This window comes from Oncorhynchus clarkii, chromosome 31 (assembly GCF_045791955.1).
Source record: "Oncorhynchus clarkii lewisi isolate Uvic-CL-2024 chromosome 31, UVic_Ocla_1.0, whole genome shotgun sequence".
NCBI classification, from domain to species: Eukaryota; Metazoa; Chordata; class Actinopteri; order Salmoniformes; family Salmonidae; genus Oncorhynchus; species Oncorhynchus clarkii.
Window position 1 is genome coordinate 1,791,418 of NC_092177.1, and position 18,822 is coordinate 1,810,239.

General features: G+C 43.6%; 2 protein-coding genes across 2 annotated transcripts; both read right to left on the bottom strand.

Moving 5' to 3' along the window:
* Positions 1-592: 592 nt before the first annotated feature.
* Positions 593-9,342, bottom strand: LOC139391000 (threonylcarbamoyl-AMP synthase-like). The gene is made up of 6 exons (XM_071138457.1): positions 9,217-9,342; positions 8,635-8,744; positions 8,104-8,461; positions 7,521-7,686; positions 1,871-1,965; positions 593-1,592 (listed from the first exon to the last, which is right to left on the bottom strand). The coding sequence occupies exons 1-6, from the start codon at positions 9,278-9,280 to the stop codon at positions 1,507-1,509; spliced, it is 879 nt and encodes a 292-aa protein (XP_070994558.1). The 5' UTR covers positions 9,281-9,342; the 3' UTR covers positions 593-1,506.
* A 2,373-nt stretch (positions 9,343-11,715) lies between these two features.
* LOC139390475 (uncharacterized) lies at positions 11,716-18,760 on the bottom strand. Its single transcript, XM_071137605.1, has 4 exons — positions 18,668-18,760; positions 15,908-16,085; positions 13,041-14,603; positions 11,716-11,894 (listed from the first exon to the last, which is right to left on the bottom strand). Exons 2-4 carry the CDS (start codon positions 16,062-16,064, stop codon positions 11,716-11,718), a joined length of 1,899 nt encoding a protein of 632 aa, XP_070993706.1. The 5' UTR covers positions 16,065-16,085; positions 18,668-18,760.
* Positions 18,761-18,822: the final 62 nt, after the last annotated feature.

An 18,822-nucleotide genomic window follows, 5' to 3' on the forward strand; every position in this document is an offset into this window, starting at 1 on the left:
CTCTGTATATAGCCATGTTATTACCTGGTACTCCCTGTATATGCCCATGTTATTACCTGGTACTCCCTGTATATAGCCATGTTATTACCTGGTACTTCCTGTTTATAGCCATGTTATTACCTGTTACTCCCTGTATATAGCCATGTTATTACCTGGTAATCCCTGTATATAGCCATGTTATTACCTGGTACTCCTTGTATATAGCCATGTTATTACCTGGTACTCCCTGTATATAGCCATGATATTACCTGGTACTTCCTGTTTATAGCCATGTTACTACCTGGTACTTCCTGTTTATAGCCCTGTTACTACCTGGTACTCCCTGTTTATAGCCATGTTACTACCTGGTACTTCCTGTTTATAGCCCTGTTACTACCTGCAACTTCCTGTTTATAGCCTCGTTATTGTTTTCATTGTCTTCCTTTTTCCTTATTAATTTAGCAAACATGTGTCTTACTTTTTAACTTCACCGTTGGTTAAGGGCTCGTAAATCAGCATTTCACGGTAAAGTCTACCCCTGCTGTATTTGGCACATGTGGAAAATATCGTTTGATTTGATGATCTGAAATGTTGGTTACAGAGCAGAACAAAGTGGAGAAATAAGTATATTTAATTAGAGTTTTATTCTGAAAGTATAACTTCACTATATACATGAATCTACAACAGTTTTTTTGAAAGTATAACTTCACTATATACATGGATCTACAACAGTTTTTTTTAAGTATAACTTCACTATGTACATGGATCTATTGCAGTAAATTGCCAAAGCAAATAATGCTTTTCAATGTTGCATGTATGCATTTGGCCTGCGTCAATCTCCCATATTAAACAATATATATATTCCCAGTTAAACAGTACTTCACAATAATGTATTATTAATTTATACCCAGCAGCATCGTACATTCACATACATCATCCTTCATTAATCCCTCATTTAGAGTTCTACATCATCCTTCATTAATCCCTCATTTAGAGAACTACATCATCCTTCATTAATCCCTCATTTAGAGTTCTACATCATCCTTCATTAATCCCTCATTTAGAGAACTACATCATCCTTCATTAATCCCTCATTTAGAGTTCTACATCATCCTTCATTAATCCCTCATTTAGAGAACTACATCATCCTTCATTAATCCCTCATTTAGAGTTCTACATCATCCTTCATTAATCCCTCATTTAGAGTACTACATCATTAGCGTATAATTTCTGTTAACACTTCATTTTACATAATCAAATCATACAGAACAAAACAAACATACTTATAATCCTAAAATCAAATCTAAAATGTACATATTTATATAGGATTACATCGACAACATACAGAATAAATATGTAACAACTGTTCCTCAACATGTTTGAGAGACATATTGGATGGTGGCCTGAGGTGGGTGGGTCCAGTATCTGATCTGAGTGTCGTCATTGGTCAACAGAGGATGGAGGGAGAGAATGGGGGAGGGGAGCTGGGTGGAAGAGAGGATAGAGGGACGGAGGGAAGGGTCCTCCTCACAACATACTGGTCTTCACCCTCTCAAAGATCTGTCGGACCTTCACAGCCGGGACGCAGCCTTCCCTCACGATACTAATCGTGCCTGGAGGAGGAGGAAACACAATATTGACTGAGTGATCACTGACACACAATGAATCATAGGGTGGGACAAGGGTTGCAATGTCCCGGTAACGTTCCCAGGTTTTCTAGAAATCCTGGTCAGAGGATTCTTTGAAATCCAGGAATCTTTCAACCTATATTTCTGGAAAGCCTGGGAATTTGAGGAAAGTTTCCAGAATGTTCCATCCCAAGACAGGACAACACAACCTAAGAGATTAGTAATTAGTTATTGTAGTGTGCTTCTGTTCTATAACATCATACCTTCATCTATCTTGAGGCAGTTCACCACCGTTGAGGCTACGATCTCGTTGGAATCCCCGTCACACAGAACCCCCTGGATCTTATGGCCCAGCCGACTAGGATACACATAGAGACAGACAGTGTCAGAGTAGGTTCAGGTTCAGGTTTAGATTGGCCCAGCCGACTAGGATTCACATGGAGACAGACAGTGGCAGAGTAGGTTCAGGTTCAGGTTTAGATTGGCCCAGCCGACTAGGATACACATAGAGACAGACAGTGTCAGAGTAGGTTCAGGTTCAGGTTCAGGTTTAGGTTAGGTTTAGATTGGCCCAGCCGACTAGGATACACATAGAGACAGACAGTGTCAGAGTAGGTTCAGGTTCAGGTTTAGGTTAGGTTTAGATTGGCCCAGCCGACTAGGATACACATAGAGACAGACAGTGTCAGAGTAGGTTCAGGTTCAGGTTTAGGTTAGGTTTAGATTGGCCCAGCCGACTAGGGTACACATAGAGACAGACAGTGTCAGAGTAGGTTCAGGTTCAGGTTTAGGTTAGGTTTAGATTGGCCCAGCCGACTAGGATACACATAGAGACAGACAGTGTCAGGGTAGGTTCAGGTTCAGGTTTAGTTTAGGTTTAGATTGGCCCAGCCGACTAGGATACACATAGAGACAGACAGTGTCAGAGTAGGTTCAGGTTCAGGTTTAGGTTAGGTTTAGATTGCCCCAGCCGACTAGGATACACGTAGAGACAGACAGTGTCAGAGTAGGTTCAGGTAAAGGTTTAGGTTAGGTTTAGATTGGCCCAGCCGACTAGGATTCACATAGAGACAGACAGTTTCAGAGTAGGTTAAGGTTCAGGTTCAGGTTTAGGTTAGGTTTAGATTGGTCCAGCCAACTAGGATACACATAGAGACAGACAGTGTCAGAGTAGGTTCAGGTTCAGGTTTAGGTTAGGTTTAGATTGGCCCAGCAGACTAGGATACACATAGAGACAGTCAGTGTCTACAGTTGGTTCAGGTTTAGGTTCAGGTTTAGGTTAGGTTTAGATTGGCCCAGCCGACTAGGATACACATAGAGACAGACAGTGTCAGAGTAGGTTCAGGTTCAGGTTTAGGTTAGGTTTAGATTGGCCCAGCCGACTAGGATACACGTAGAGACAGACAGTGTCAGAGTAGGTTCAGATTCAGGTTAGGTTTACACCTTGTATATTGACTCTATACCGGTACCCCCTGTATATAGCCTCCACATTGACTCTGTACCGTAATACCCTGTATATAGTCTCCACATTGAATCAGTACTGTAATACCCTGTATATAGCCTCCACATTGACTCTGTACCGGTACCCAAACTGTATATAGCCTCCACATTGACTCAGTACCGTAATACCCTGTATATAGCCTCCACATTGACTCTGTACCAGTACCCCCCTGTATATAGCCTCCACATGGCTCTGTACTGTAATACCCTGTATATAGCCTCCACATTGACTCAGTACCATAATACCCTGTATATAGCCTCCACATTGACTCTGTACTGTAATACCCTGTATATAGCCTCCACATTAACTCTGTACCGTAATACCCTGTATATAGCCTCCACATGGCTATGTACTGCAATACCCTGTATATAGCCTCCACATTGACTCAGTACCATAATACCCTGTATATAGCCTCCACATTGACTCTGTACTGTAATACCCTGTATATAGCCTACACATTGACTCTGTACTGTAATACCCTGTATATAGCCTCCACATTGATTCAGTGCCGTAATACCCTGTATATAGCCTCCACATTGACTCTGTACCAGTACCCAAACTGTATATAGCCTCCACATTTACTCAGTACCGTAATACCCTGTATATAGCCTCCACATTGACTCTGTACTGTAATACCCTGTATATAGCCTCTACATTGACTCTGTACCGTAATACCCTGTATATAGCCTCCACATTGACTCTGTACCGTAATACCCTGTATATAGCCTCCACATGGCTCTGTACTGTAATACCCTGTATATAGCCTCCACATTGACTCAGTACCATAATACCCTGTATATAGCCTCCACATTGACTCTGTACTGTAATACCCTGTATATAGCCTCCACATTGACTCTGTACTGTAATACCCTGTATATACCCTCCACATTGACTCTGTACTGTAATACCCTGTATATAGTCTCCACATGGCTCTGTACTGTAATACCCTGTATATAGCCTCCACATTGACTCAGTACCATAATACCCTATATATAGCCTCCACATTGACTCTGTACTGTAATACCCTGTATATAGCCTCCACATTGACTCTGTACCGTAATACCCTGTATATAGCCTCCACATGGCTCTGTACTGTAATACCCTGTATATAGCCTCCACATTGACTCAGTACCATAATACCCTGTATATAGCCTCCACATTCACTCTGTACTGTAATACCCTGTATATAGCCTACACATTGACTCTGTACTCTAATACCCTGTATATAGCCTCCACATTGACTCTGTACTGTAATACCCTGTATATAGCCTCCACATTGACTCTGTACTGTAATACCATGTATATAGCCTCCACATTGACTCTGTACTGTAATACCATGTATATGGCCTCCACATTGTTAGTTTGATTATTGGTTACTTTTATTTTTTATTTTTTTATTTTTTTACTTAACACTTGTTCTTTAACATTGTTGGTTAAGGGCTTGTAAGTTTACTACACCTGTTGTAAGTCAGCAGTTCACTGTAAGGTCTACTACACCTGTTGTATTCAGCATTTCACTGTAAGGTCTACTACACCTGTTGTATTCAGCAGTTCACTGTGAGGTCTACTACACCTGTTGTATTCAGCAGTTCACTGTGAGGTCTACTACACCTGTTGTATTCAGCATTTCACTGTAAGGTCTACTACACCTGTCAGCATTTAACAGTAAGGTCTACTACACCTGTTGTATTCAGCATTTCACTGTAAGGTCTACTACACCTGTTGTATTCAGCATTTCACTGTAAGGTCTACTACACCTGTTGTATTCAGCATTTCACTGTAAGGTCTACTACACCTGTTGTATTCATAATTTCACTGTAAGGTCTACTACACCTGCTGTATTCAGCATTTCACTGTAAGGTCTACTACACCTGTTGTATTCAGCATTTCACTGTAAGGTCTACTACACCTGTTGTATTCAGCATTTCACTGTAAGGTCTACTACACCTGTTGTATTCAGCAGTTCACTGTGAGGTCTACTACACCTGTTGTATTCAGCAGTTCACTGTAAGGTCTACTACACCTGTTGTATTCAGCATTTCACTGTAAGGTCTACTTCACCTGTGTATTTGGCGCATGTGACAAATAACATTTGATTTGATTTTGTTTGTACGAATGATTCCACCCTAGATCAGCTAGATGCAGGCAAGAGTGTGAAAGGCGATATTGAATGTGTCACTGTCTGTCACCTTGATTACACGACCTGCGCACCTACGTTGTAAACGTTCATTTGTAGGCTAGGTTGTAGCAACCTCATGATGGGTAGAGGGAAAATTAGAGTATCATGTAGTAGCCTAAACCGATCACTGTTACATTGAACTGGGTGAATGGAATAATGTATTCCAGTCATTCAATATGCTGTAATAGATTTAAGGCCATGCTCTTAGAAAAATAATCGTCCTCACTATTCTTAAACGGCACCTACCATCAATGGAAACTAATCATCATGACCCTACAGCCATCAGGACACAAGGCAGAGGACTGATTAACACAGATATATTAGTAGAACTGGATATTTACACAGCAGGCTGACTGATATGAAACCAGTCTGACAGGAAATATCAGACCAGTTTACAATACAACCAGCAATCCAAGATAGAAAAATACTTCAATACTGACATCACTTTTAGTATCATGATCAGCATGAAGGGAGCATAGCTGTTCAAACTATCTGATGAAGGGAGCATAGCTGTTCAAACTATCTGATGAAGGGAGCATAGCTGTTCAAACTATCTGATGAAGGGAGCATAGCTGTTCAAACTATCTGATGAAGGGAGCATAGCTGTTCAAACTATCTGATGAAGGGAGCATAGCTGTTCAAACTATCTGATGAAGGGAGCATAGCTGTTCAAACTATCTGATGAAGGGAGCATAGCTGTTCAAACTATCTGATGAAGGCAGCATAGCTGTTCAAACTATCTGATGAAGGCAGCATAGCTGTTCAAACTATCTGATGAAGGCAGCATAGCTGTTCAAACTATCTGATGAAGGCAGCATAGCTGTTCAAACTATCTGATGAAGGCAGCATAGCTGTTCAAACTATCTAATGAAGGCAGCATAGCTGTTCAAACTATCTAATGAAGGCAGCATAGCTGTTCAAACTATCTGATGAAGGCAGCATAGCTGTTCAAACTATCTGATGAAAGGAGCATAGCTGTTCAAACTATCTGATGAAGGGAGCATAGCTGTTCAAACTATCTGATGAAGGGAGCATAGCTGTTCAAACTATCTAATGAAGGGAGCATAGCTGTTCAAACTATCTGATGAAGGGAGCATAGCTGTTCAAACTATCTGATGAAGGGAGCATAGCTGTTCAAACTATCTAATGAAGGGAGCATAGCTGTTCAAACTATCTGATGAAGGGAGCATAGCTGTTCAAACTATCTGATGAAGGGAGCATAGCTGTTCAAACTATCTGATGAAGGGAGCATAGCTGTTCAAACTATCTGATGAAGGGAGCATAGCTGTTCAAACTATCTGATGAAGGGAGCATAGCTGTTCAAACTATCTGATGAAGGGAGCATAGCTGTTCAAACTATCTGATGAAGGGAGCATAGCTGTTCAAACTATCTAATGAAGGGAGCATAGCTGTTCAAACTATCTGATGAATGGAGCATAGCTGTTCAAACTATCTGATGAAGGGAGCATAGCTGTTCAAACTATCTGATGAAGGGAGCATAGCTGTTCAAACTATCTGATGAAGGGAGCATAGCTGTTCAAACTATCTGATGAAGGGAGCATAGCTGTTCAAACTATCTAATGAAGGGAGCATAGCTGTTCAAACTATCTGATGAAGGGAGCATAGCTGTTCAAACTATCTGATGAAGGGAGCATAGCTGTTCAAACTATCTGATGAAAGGAGCATAGCTGTTCAAACTATCTGATGAAGGGAGCATAGCTGTTCAAACTATCTAATGAAGGGAGCATAGCTGTTCAAACTATCTGATGAAGGGAGCATAGCTGTTCAAACTATCTGATGAAGGGAGCATAGCTGTTCAAACTATCTAATGAAGGGAGCATAGCTGTTCAAACTATCTGATGAATGGAGCATAGCTGTTCAAACTATCTAATGAAGGGAGCATAGCTGTTCAAACTATCTAATGAAGGGAGCATAGCTGTTCAAACTATCTGATGAATGGAGCATAGCTGTTCAAACTATCTAATGAAGGGAGCATAGCTGTTCAAACTATCTAATGAAGGGAGCATAGCTGTTCAAACTATCTGATGAAGGGAGCATAGCTGTTCAAACTATCTGATGAAGGCAGCATAGCATACTAACAGGCTTAAGTGCTTAAGTATAGGTGAGTACAGGGTACAGGTGGGTACAGGTGGGTACAGGTGAGAACAGGCGAGTACAGGTGAGTAGAGGTGGGTACTGGTGGGTACAGGTGAGTGTTATGATAGGACTTTACCTGATGACCATGTCGTGGTGCGTGCTGTCGGGTTCTCCACTGGGATTGGCTGAGGTGATTGCAAGTGGTCCGGTGATGTTACACAGGTGTCCTGTGACGGTGTGGTCAGGGACTCGGATCATGATGCTATCATTGGTCCCCACGCGGTCGTAGGCCGGACCCACACCTGGACAACATAGGTAAACAATTAGAACATCAATCGAATGATCGCTCACAATATAGAATAAAGAGACCAAATAATATGTTGTTTCAATAAGTGGAAGTCAGGCATGCTGTTATCAAACCATTTCTGAGAGTATCCCTAACTCTAAACCAATGTAACCCGGCAGGGTAGCCTAGTGGTTAGCGCGTTGGACTAGTAAGCGGAAGGTTGCAAGTTCAAACCTCTGAGCTGACAAGGTACAAATCTGTCATTCTGCACCTGAACAGGCAGTCAACCCACTGTTCCTAGGCTGTCATTGAAAATAAGAATTTGTTCTTAACTGACTTGCTTAGTTAAATAAAGTTTTAAAAAACTATTTAAAATCCCAATGCAGTTGAAGCCACCCTCCTCCTCCCCTCTCTTCCCCTCGTCACCCCTTACCCAGTCTGAGTAGCCAGTCTCCCTTGCTGACGATGCAGCTGATCCCTCCAGGGTAGACGTTCCTCATAAATTCCCAGAGTAGAGAGCTGAATGGGGGCTTGGCTGCCACCAGCTGCTCCACACTGGAGATACAGATACAGATGGGTTTCTCTGCTGGACGGTCCTTAATGTTGTAGATGTTCTCGATGGCCTGAGGGTTCTTGCAGGATGCGGCCAGGGCGTAGACCGTATCGGTGGGGATTCCACAGACCCCCCCGTCGTCCAGCAGTCTGGAGATCTTCAGAAGACCGCTGGTCAGTCTGGAGTCTGCTACGGGACAAGGCAGGGCAGGGGAGGACATCTGCTGCTGATTCACATCCTGAGACACAACAACACAGGGAGAGAGACACACGATATGGAACACAATAGAAAAGGAATGAACTGGATTGGAGAAAAGTAGAATAAAATGTAATGAAGCACATGAACCCACTCCATTCTACTTGTCAGCTCATCCAGTGGAAAGCAACAGAATGGAATAGTGCTTGTTCTCACCTTAACCAGTGGAGGCCCCATGGGCATCACACTCTGACGGAAGGTGCAGTTGACCAGTGATGCCAGGGTTCCATATAGACAGACGACAGAGAACACAGCTAGCATGGCAACTACAAGAACAACGCCAGAAATGTATTAGAACAGTAACACAGCTGACATCTAGATTGCAAAATAATGTGTACATTTTACAGTTACTGTTTGAGCAGCAAACGTATTGATGGATACCACATAACACTGTCTGAATCACAAACCCAACACTTCAACCACTCCGATCACTCCATAAAGGGCAGATGGCCAAGTGTTGGTTTTGGGTTTCAGCCTTACTGTATATCACAATAGGTTGGTGGAACCTTCATTGGGGAGAAATGAGGGCTTGCCATTAGGGCTTGTTCTATTGACTGGAACAGAATCAGTGGAATGGTAGCAAATACATCAAACACATAGTTTCAAGGTGGTTGATGCCATTCCATTTGCTCCGTTCCGGCCATTATTATGAGCCGTTCTCCCCTCAGGAGCCTCCTGAGCCGTTTATGTAGAATGTGAGTCCTGTCAGTGTAGGGAGGTGAAAAGCAGGTCACTTACTCTCCAGCTGGTAGGGGAGCTGTTGCAGAGTGGACAGGAGGAAACACACTAGAACCATCTCCATGACCACGGTCAGAGACAAGAGGGTCCTCCATACGCAGCTGGAGGGGACATGGAGAGGGTTAGGACCAGGTTACCATGGAGAGGGTTAGGACCAGGTTACCATGGAGGGGGTTAGGACCAGGTTACCATGGAGAGGGTTAGGACCAGGTTACCATGGAGTGGGTTAGGACCAGGTTACCATGGAGAGGTTTCGGACCAGGTTACCATGGAGTGGGTTAGGACCAGGTTACCATGGAGAGGGTTAGGACCAGGTTACCATGGAGAGGTTTCGGACCAGGTTACCATGGAGAGGGTTAGGACCAGGTTACCATGGAGAGGCTTAGGACCAGGTTACCATGGAGAGGGTTAGGACCAGGTTACCATGGAGGGGGTTAGGACCAGGTTACCATGGAGAGGGTTAGGACCAGGTTACCATGGAGAGGTTTAGGACCAGGTTACCATGGAGAGGGTTAGGACCAGGTTACCATGGAGAGGGTTAGGACCAGGTTACCATGGAGAGGTTTAGGACCAGGTTACCATGGAGAGGGTTAGGACCAGGTTACCATGGAGAGGGTTAGGACCAGGTTACCATGGAGTGGGCACTACTTTAGACCAGTGCCCTATTCCCTATATAGTGCACTACTATAGACCAGTGCCCTATTCCCTATATACAGTGCATTGCGAAAGTATTCGGCCCCCTTGAACTTTGCGACCTTTTGCCACAGGCTTCAAACATAAAGATATAAAACTGTATTTTTTTGTGAAGAATCAACAACAAGTGGGACACAATCATGAAGTGGAACGACATTTATTGGATATTTCAAACTTTTTTAACAAATCAAAAACTGAAAAATTGGGCGTGCAAAATTATTCAGCCGCCTTAAGTTAATACTTTGTAGCGCCACCTTTTGCTGCAATTACAGCTGTAAGTCGCTTGGGGTATGTCTCTATCAGTTTTGCACATCGAGAGACTGAAATTTTTTCCCATTCCTCCTTGCAAAACAGCTCGAGCTCAGTGCGGCTGGATGGAGAGCATTTGTGAACAGCAGTTTTCAGTTCTTTCCACAGATTCTCGATTGGATTAAGGTCTGGACTTTGACTTGGCCATTCTAACACCTGGATATGTTTATTTTTGAACCATTCCATTGTAGATTTTGCTTTATGTTTTGGATCATTGTCTTGTTGGAAGACAAATCTCCGTCCCAGTCTCAGGTCTTTTGCAGACTCCATCAGGTTTTCTTCCAGAATGGTCCTGTATTTGGCTCCATCCATCTTCCCATCAATTTTAACCATCTTCCCTGTCCCTGCTGAAGAAAAGCAGGCCCAAACCATGATGCTGCCACCACCATGTTTGACAGTGGGGATGGTGTGTTCAGGGTGATGAGCTGTGTTGCTTTTACGCCAAACATAACATCTTGCATTGTTGCCAAAAAGTTCAATTTTGGTTTCATCTGACCAGAGCACCTTCTTCCACATGTTTGGTGTGTCTCCCAGGTGGCTTGTGGCAAACTTTAAACGACACTTTTTATGGATATCTTTAAGAAATGGCTTTCTTCTTGCCACTCTTCCATAAAGGCCAGATTTGTGCAATATACTGATTGTTGTCCTATGGACAGAGTCTCCCACCTCAGCTGTAGATCTCTGCAGTTCATCCAGAGTGATCATGGGCCTCTTGGCTGCATCTCTGATCAGTCTTCTCCTTGTATGAGCTGAAAGTTTAGAGGGACGGCCAGGTCTTGGTAGATTTGCAGTGGTCTGATACTCCTTCCATTTCAATATTATCGCTTGCACAGTGCTCCTTGGGATGTTTAAAGCTTGGGAAATCTTTTCGTATCCAAATCCGGCTTTAAACTTCTTCACAACAGTATCTCGGACCTGCCTGGTGTGTTCCTTGTTCTTCATGATGCTCTCTGCCCTTTTAACGGACCTCTGAGACTATCACAGTGCAGGTGCATTTATACGGAGACTTGATTACACACAGGTGGATTGTATTTATCATCATTAGTCATTTAGGTCAACATTGGATCATTCAGAGATCCTCACTGAACTTCTGGAGAGAGTTTGCTGCACTGAAAGTAAAGGGGCTGAATAATTTTGCACGCCCAATTTTTCAGTTTTTGATTTGTTAAAAAAGTTTGAAATATCCAATAAATGTCGTTCCACTTCATGATTGTGTCCCACTTGTTGTTGATTCTTCACAAAAAAATACAGTTTTATATCTTTATGTTTGAAGCCTGAAATGTGGCAAAAGGTCGCAAAGTTCAAGGGGGCCGAATACTTTTGCAATGCACTGTAGTGCACTACTTTAGACCAGTGCCCTATTCCCTATATAGTGCACTGCTATAGACCAGTGCCCTATTCTCTATATAGTGCACTACTATAGACCAGGGCCTATTCTCTATATAGTGCACTACTTTAGACCAGGACCTATGGGGCTGTGTAGGGAATAGAATGACATTAGGGAAAACCCACTCCGTTCTTCTCTCCCTCTGTATTGCAGCAGGAGAAGAGGTAGATATAGATGATTTCATGTAAAGACTGACCGATGAGCATGAGGAAAGCGTTGATGACCAGGAAAGCGATGGCTCCAGCTGTAAACCCATAGGATCCTACTGGAGAGATCTGCAGCAAGGGGCCTGAGAAAAGAACACAGAGATGTTTTACTGAAACAGGCAACAGAGCATGGAGACAGCAACAACAACAACAACAACAGCAACAACAACCACATCAACAACATCAACAACAACAACATCAACAACATTAACAACAACATTAACAACAAGCACATCAACAGCAACAACAACAAGATCAACAACAACGTCAACATTAACAACAACAACAACCACAGGGTACGAGATAATTACATGGCTATATATACGGGGTATCAGGTAATAAGATGGCTATATATACAGGGTATCAGATAATAACATGGCTATATATACAAGGTATGAGATAATAACATGGCTATATATACAGGGTACGAGAAAATAACATGGCTATATATACAGGGTATCAGGTAATAACATGGCTATATATACAGGGTACCAGATAATAACATGGCTATATATACAGGGTATCAGATAATAACATGGCTATATATACAGGGTACCAGATAATAACATGGCTATATATACGGGGTATCAGATAATAACATGGTTATATATACAGGGTACCAGATAATAACATGGATATATATACAGGGTATCAGGTAATAACATGGCTATATATACAGGGTATCAGATAATAACATGGCTATATATACAGGGTATGAGATAATAACATGGCTATATATACAGGGTACGAGATAATAACATGGCTGTATATACAGGGTATGAGATAATAACATGGCTATATATACAGGGTACCAGATAATAACATGGCTATATATACAGGGTATCAGATAATAACATGGCTATATATACAGGGTATCAGATAATAACATGGATATATATACAGGGTACCAGATAATAACATGGCTATATATACAGGGTATCAGGTAATAACATGGCTATATATACAGGGTATCAGATAATAACATGGCTATATATACAGGGTATGAGATAATAACATGGCTATATATACAGGGTAGAAGAGGTAGAAGTGTTTCAGGGTCCTGTTGGTTGCAGACTTGGTACATTGGTACTGCTTGCCGTCCGGTAGCAGAGAGAACATTCCATGGCTTGGGTGGCTGGAGTCTGAATTTTTATGGGGCTTTTCCTAGTTATGAAAAAAGTTAACTCCAGTTAGGATTGGTTAGTGTTAGCTTGAAGTCATCCACATACCTGCGAAGCGATACCATGTCCAGGTGGCCCAGACAGACAGGTAGAAGGATGGGATGACGGAGCCAAACCTTTGTCCTCCTCTGACCTGCAGCCTGCTGACGAACCCCTGTACCACCGCTCCAGATACCAGAACCCAGGGAACACTCAGTCGCAGGAAGGACACGCTCTGACTGGATGAGGCCGCGTGGAGCGCCGAGAGAGCGGCCACGCCGTTGGTCAGGTAGAACAGAGCGTCAGGGATCTGATTGGTCGGGGAGGATGCTGATGATGATAAAGGCAGCGCCCCCTGGAGTTTCCCCGGGGAGCGAAAGCAGGACAGGAAGGAGTGGAGACGGTCGGAGGAGATGGGCTGAGGACCCACCGGGATCAGACTCTTTTCAGCGATGGAGTTGATCAGGCGGCAAAATGTCCCGTAGAGCGAAGCGGAGGCGAACAGGGAACAGGACACCCCGAAGAACACATAGTACCCCTGGAGGGGGATCTGGGGGACCGTGGAGACGGACAGCAGCAGGAACAGAGCATTATGGGTAACCTCCAGGGTGTCATTACTCAGACTGACAACTAGGAGGAGGAGCGCCACCGCCACGAAGAACCAATCACCAACCATCGCCTGTCTCCCAGTAGCCACCTCTCTCTCCGGCTCCGACACGATCACAGCCGACAACAGAAACTCCTCCCACGCCTTGGTAAGCCAGTAGGCGGCATGCAGGCCGGCCTTGGTGACCAGGTAGCCATCTTGCCGCAGGTGAGCGTAGTAGCTAGAGAGGAGTTGAGCAGCAGAGATTATGGAGACCCACACAGCACCCAGGGAGAAGGATGTGACGTATCCAAAGCTGTAGAACAACATGATGAAGGGAGACACCGTGTCACAGAAGAAGGAGAGCGCCTGAGGTTCAGCGTACTTGGTGTTCTTCTTCTTCTCCTGTCCCAGGCTCTGGGCGCTGGCCGCAGGGCTGTTGGTCCCCAGCAGGAGCACGTTGAACAGCGGCGTGCCGAACCCCTTGAGGACATAGCGCTGCGCCAGACCTTTCACCAACAGGGCGGCGCTGCCGTACACGGCGAAAAGGAGGATGAGGAGTTCTAGAATGCCAGAGACGACCAGTGGCCAGGCCGAGGACACGCCCACCGCCACAGCCTCAAACAGCAGGGTAAGCGTGATGGCACCGAACACGAAGGGCATGATGACGTTTACCGTGGCAGAGCAGAAGGCCAATAGGAAGGATAGAAGGATGTAGGGGACCAATCCCGCGATGGCAGACTGGGGGATGAGCAGGAGAGACAGCCAATCAGGGCTCTGCGAGGTGCTGTTCCAGAGTTCAGCCGACAGGGATAGGTTGGTCGTGAGGGCAGTGAGCTGGGTCGTGTTACTCATCAGGTCATGTGACATGGTCAGGTTAGTTGTGATTGATTGGGATGCACCCAGGAAGATGCGTGTGGCACCATAGCTGCCCCAGAGAGCTGCATAGCCAATGAAGGCGGTGCCACTCAGGTGGTCGTATTTACGGAACGACAGGAGGCCGGCAATCAGCTGACACACTCCACCTATCAGGATGAGATGAACACCTGAAACACAACACAATGATGTTGAACAACACCTGAAACACAACACAATGATGTTGAACAACACCTGAAACACAACACAATGATGTTGAACAACACCTGAAACACAACACAGTGATGTTGAACAACACCTGAAACACAACACAGTGATGTTGAACAACACCTGAAACACAACACAGTGATGTTGAACAACACCTGAAACACAACACAATGATGTTGAACAACACCTGAAACACAACACAGTGATGTTGAACAACACCTGAAACACAACACAGTGCTGTTGAACAACACCTGAAACACAACACAATGATGTTGAACAACACCTGAAACACAACACAATGATGTTGAACAACCACCTGAAACACAACACAGTGCTGTTGAACAACACCTGAAACACAACACAGTGATTTTGAACAACACCTGAAACACAACACAATGATGTTGAACAACACCTGAAACACAACACAATGATGTTGAACAACACCTGAAACACAACACAGTGATGTTGAACAACACCTGAAACACAACACAATGATGTTGAACAGCACCTGAAACACAACACAATGATGTTGAACAACACCTGAAACACAACACAGTGATGTTGAACAACACCTGAAACACAACACAGTGATGTTGAACAACACCTGAAACACAACACAGTGCTGTTGAACAACCACCTGAAACACAACACAGTGCTGTTGAACAACCACCTGAAACACAACACAATGATGTTGAACAACACCTGAAACACAACACAGTGATGTTGAACAACACCTGAAACACAACACAGTGATGTTGAACAACACCTGAAACACAACACAGTGATGTTGAACAACACCTGAAACACAACACAGTGATGTTGAACAACACCTGAAACACAACACAGTGATGTTGAACAACACCTGAAACACAACACAGTGATGTTGAACAACACCTGAAACACAACACAATGATGTTGAACAACACCTGAAACACAACACAGTGATGTTGAACAACACCTGAAACACAACACAGTGATGTTGAACAACACCTGAAACACAACACAGTGATGTTGAACAACACCTGAAACACAACACAGTGATGTTGAACAACACCTGAAACACAACACAGTGATGTTGAACAACACCTGAAACACAACACAATGATGTTGAACAACACCTGAAACACAACACACTGATGTTGAACAACACCTGAAACACAACACAATGATGTTGAACAACACCTGAAACACAACAGATCAAGAACAGGGAAAAAAGTAGGGTTAGTCATTGTGAAAGTGATTGTGATGGATGGATTGATTAGCGTACCTGCCAGAATGTTTTCCACCCCCTCTGCAGATACTCCGGTTCTAGCTGTGTTGAAGTTCTGCAGTAGAACCAGGAACGCACTGATCCCATTGGCCAACATACCCAACACCCCCGGCTCCCCATAGAAACTGGCGGGAAAACCATCCAAGGTTGCCATGGCGCAGTGGTTTAGCTACAGCTGTAAAACAGAGAAGATCCGAATATCATGTCAACATGAGAGAGACAACTGGAAAATAAAGAAAGAGTGAGAGAGACGGCCGAATGATACAAATAGACGTTAATCAGTAGGCTTTTATTCCAGCCTTAGGTCAAATGTTTAACCACAAGGTTGTAGACTGAGCCCCCTTGGCTCCCTCTTTCCTATGGGGAACCTGGTCAAAAGTAGTGCACTACAGTATATAGGGAGGAGGGGGCCATTTAGGATGCAGCCTAGCTGGTGTGGTTGGCTTGTCTGTCTGTCAACACGCTCCTCCAACCCAGGGCCTTCCTCTAGCTATACACTTAAACCTAATATTTGCTCTTTTCGATATCCTGTGGAATGGAAGTAAAGTATAAATGTGTTTCTGGTATAAATGTGTTTTGGATAATAAAATAGAAGATATATTTGGAGAGCTGATGATGTCACCGAGCCAGGCCATCATGAAGGATAAATGTTTTGTTGACTGGAGAGATGACACATCCTCGACAGACAGACAGACAGACAGACAGACAGACAGGCAGGCAGAGGATAGACAGTAGGGGGGCATCAGAGAGACAGGCAGACAATCAGACAGGCAGGCAGACAGACAGAGGAAAGACAGTAGGGGGGCGTTAGAGAGACAGACAGACAATCAGACAGGCAGACAGACAGACAGAGGATAGACAGTAGGGGGGGCATTAGAGAGACAGACAGACAATCAGACCGGCAGACAGACAGACAGACAGACAGACAGACAGACAGACAGGCAGACAGACAGACAGACAGACAGACAGACAGACAGACAGACAGACAGACAGGCAGACAGACAGACAGACAGACAGACAGACAGACAGACAGACAGACAGACAGACAGACATAGGATAAACAGTAGGGGGGCGTTAGAGAGACAGACAGACAATCAGACAGGCAGGCAGAGGATAGACAGTAGGGGGGCGTTAGAGAGACAGACAAACAATCAGACAGACAAACAGACAGACAGACAGACAGACAGACAGACAGACAGGCAGGCAGACAGACAGACAGACAGACAGACAGACAGACAGACAGACAGACAGACAGACGATAAACAGTAGGGGGGCGTTAGAGAGACAAACAATCAGACAGACAGACAGACAAACAGACAGACAGGGGATAGACAGTAGGGGGGCATTAGAGAGACAGACAGACAGACAGACAGACAGACAGACAGACAGACAGACAGACAGACAGACAGACAGACAGACAGAGGATAGACAGTAGGGGGGCATTAGAGAGACAGACAGACAGACAGACAGACAGACAGACAGACAGAGACAGATATTCTTCATGTTAACTGATCCTATCTCAGCAGTCCTAGTCTGACAGACTTCCTGGATACGAAGCAGGCCAGATTTATCTCAATACTTCATGTTATTTCTCAGTGAACATAAAGATCACAGCTCCCTCTAGATGGAACACAGCAAACTACACTTATTATGAGAAAACATTTAGGAATTATTATATATATATATGTAAGTATATCTGTTAAACTGTCATACTGTATATCTGTTAGACTGTCATACTGTATATCTGTTAGACTGTCATACTGTATATCTGTTAGACTGTCATACTGTATATCTGTTAGACTGCCATACTGTATATCTGTTAGACTGTCATAATGTATATCTGTTAGACTGTCATACTGTATATCTGTTAGACTGTCATACTGTATATCTGTTAGACTGTCATAATGTATATCTGTTAGACTGTCATACTGTATATCTGTTAAACTGTCATACTGTATATCTGTTAGACTGTCATACTGTATATCTGTTAGACTGTCATACTGTATATCTGCTAGACTGTCATATTGTATATCTGTTAGACTGTCATACTCTATATCTGTTAGACTGTCATACTGTATATGTGTTAGACTGTCATACTGTATATGTGTTAGACTGTCATACTGTATATCTGTTAGACTGTCATACTGTATATCTGTTAGACTGTCATACTGTATATCTGTTAGACTGTCATACTGTATATCTGCTAGACTGTCATACTGTATATCTGTTAGACTGTCATACTGTATATTTGTAAACTGTCACAATGTATATATGTTAGATTGTCAAACATCAAGTATTATTAAGTTGAGGACTGTTTTTAGTTTAGTAGAGGTCTTCTACTAATATCAGACCTCTCTCTCTCTCTCTCTCTCTCTCTCTCTCTCACTGTCTCTCACTCTCTCTCACTCTCTCTCACTCTCTCTCACTCACACTCGCTCTCACTCTCTACTCTCCACTCTCTCACTCTCTCTCTCTCACTCTCCACTCTGCTCTCCTGTCCTCATCTCTCTCTCTCACCATTTTACCATTTCTCCACTGAGAGTCTCTGCTAACTTGTCAGACAACTTCTCCACGGTGCTAAAAGCTGTTTTTAACTTTCTTTAACATTCATATTTACATCAAATACATGTTATTTCTAATCGTGCCATGAATTTTTTAAAATAATATATTGTTTGATCTGAAACTAGCCTATACAGTGTATTTACAGAGGGAAGAGATGGACAGATTATTCAGTGACAAGTAAGACAGAGTTTTTACCTGGCGGAGGTTAAGATGGTGATAATGATGATTGTCAGGCTGAGAGAGAGAAGAGGTGATGCTGGGACGGAGAGAGAGAAAGGCTGTTAATCTGATGCTCTGGAGGAATGTTGATGTTTATCACCAGAAATATCCTGTCTTCAGGGTGGGAGGAG

Coding starts and splice junctions, on each gene's coding strand:
- LOC139390475 (XM_071137605.1), bottom strand. CDS start 16,064: ATGGCAACCTTGGATGGTTTTCCCGCCAGTTTCTATGGGGAGCCGGGG. Junction 14,604..15,907: donor GGTGGAAAACATTCTGGCAG/GTACGCTAATCA, acceptor GTTGTGTTTCAG/GTGTTCATCTCATCCTGATA. Junction 11,895..13,040: donor GACATGGTATCGCTTCGCAG/GTATGTGGATGA, acceptor TTCTTTTCTCAG/GCCCCTTGCTGCAGATCTCT.
- LOC139391000 (XM_071138457.1), bottom strand. CDS start 9,280: ATGGAGATGGTTCTAGTGTGTTTCCTCCTGTCCACTCTGCAACAGCTC. Junction 8,462..8,634: donor TGGGGCCTCCACTGGTTAAG/GTGAGAACAAGC, acceptor GTTGTGTCTCAG/GATGTGAATCAGCAGCAGAT. Junction 1,966..7,520: donor CACCACGACATGGTCATCAG/GTAAAGTCCTAT, acceptor TGTGTATCCTAG/TCGGCTGGGCCATAAGATCC.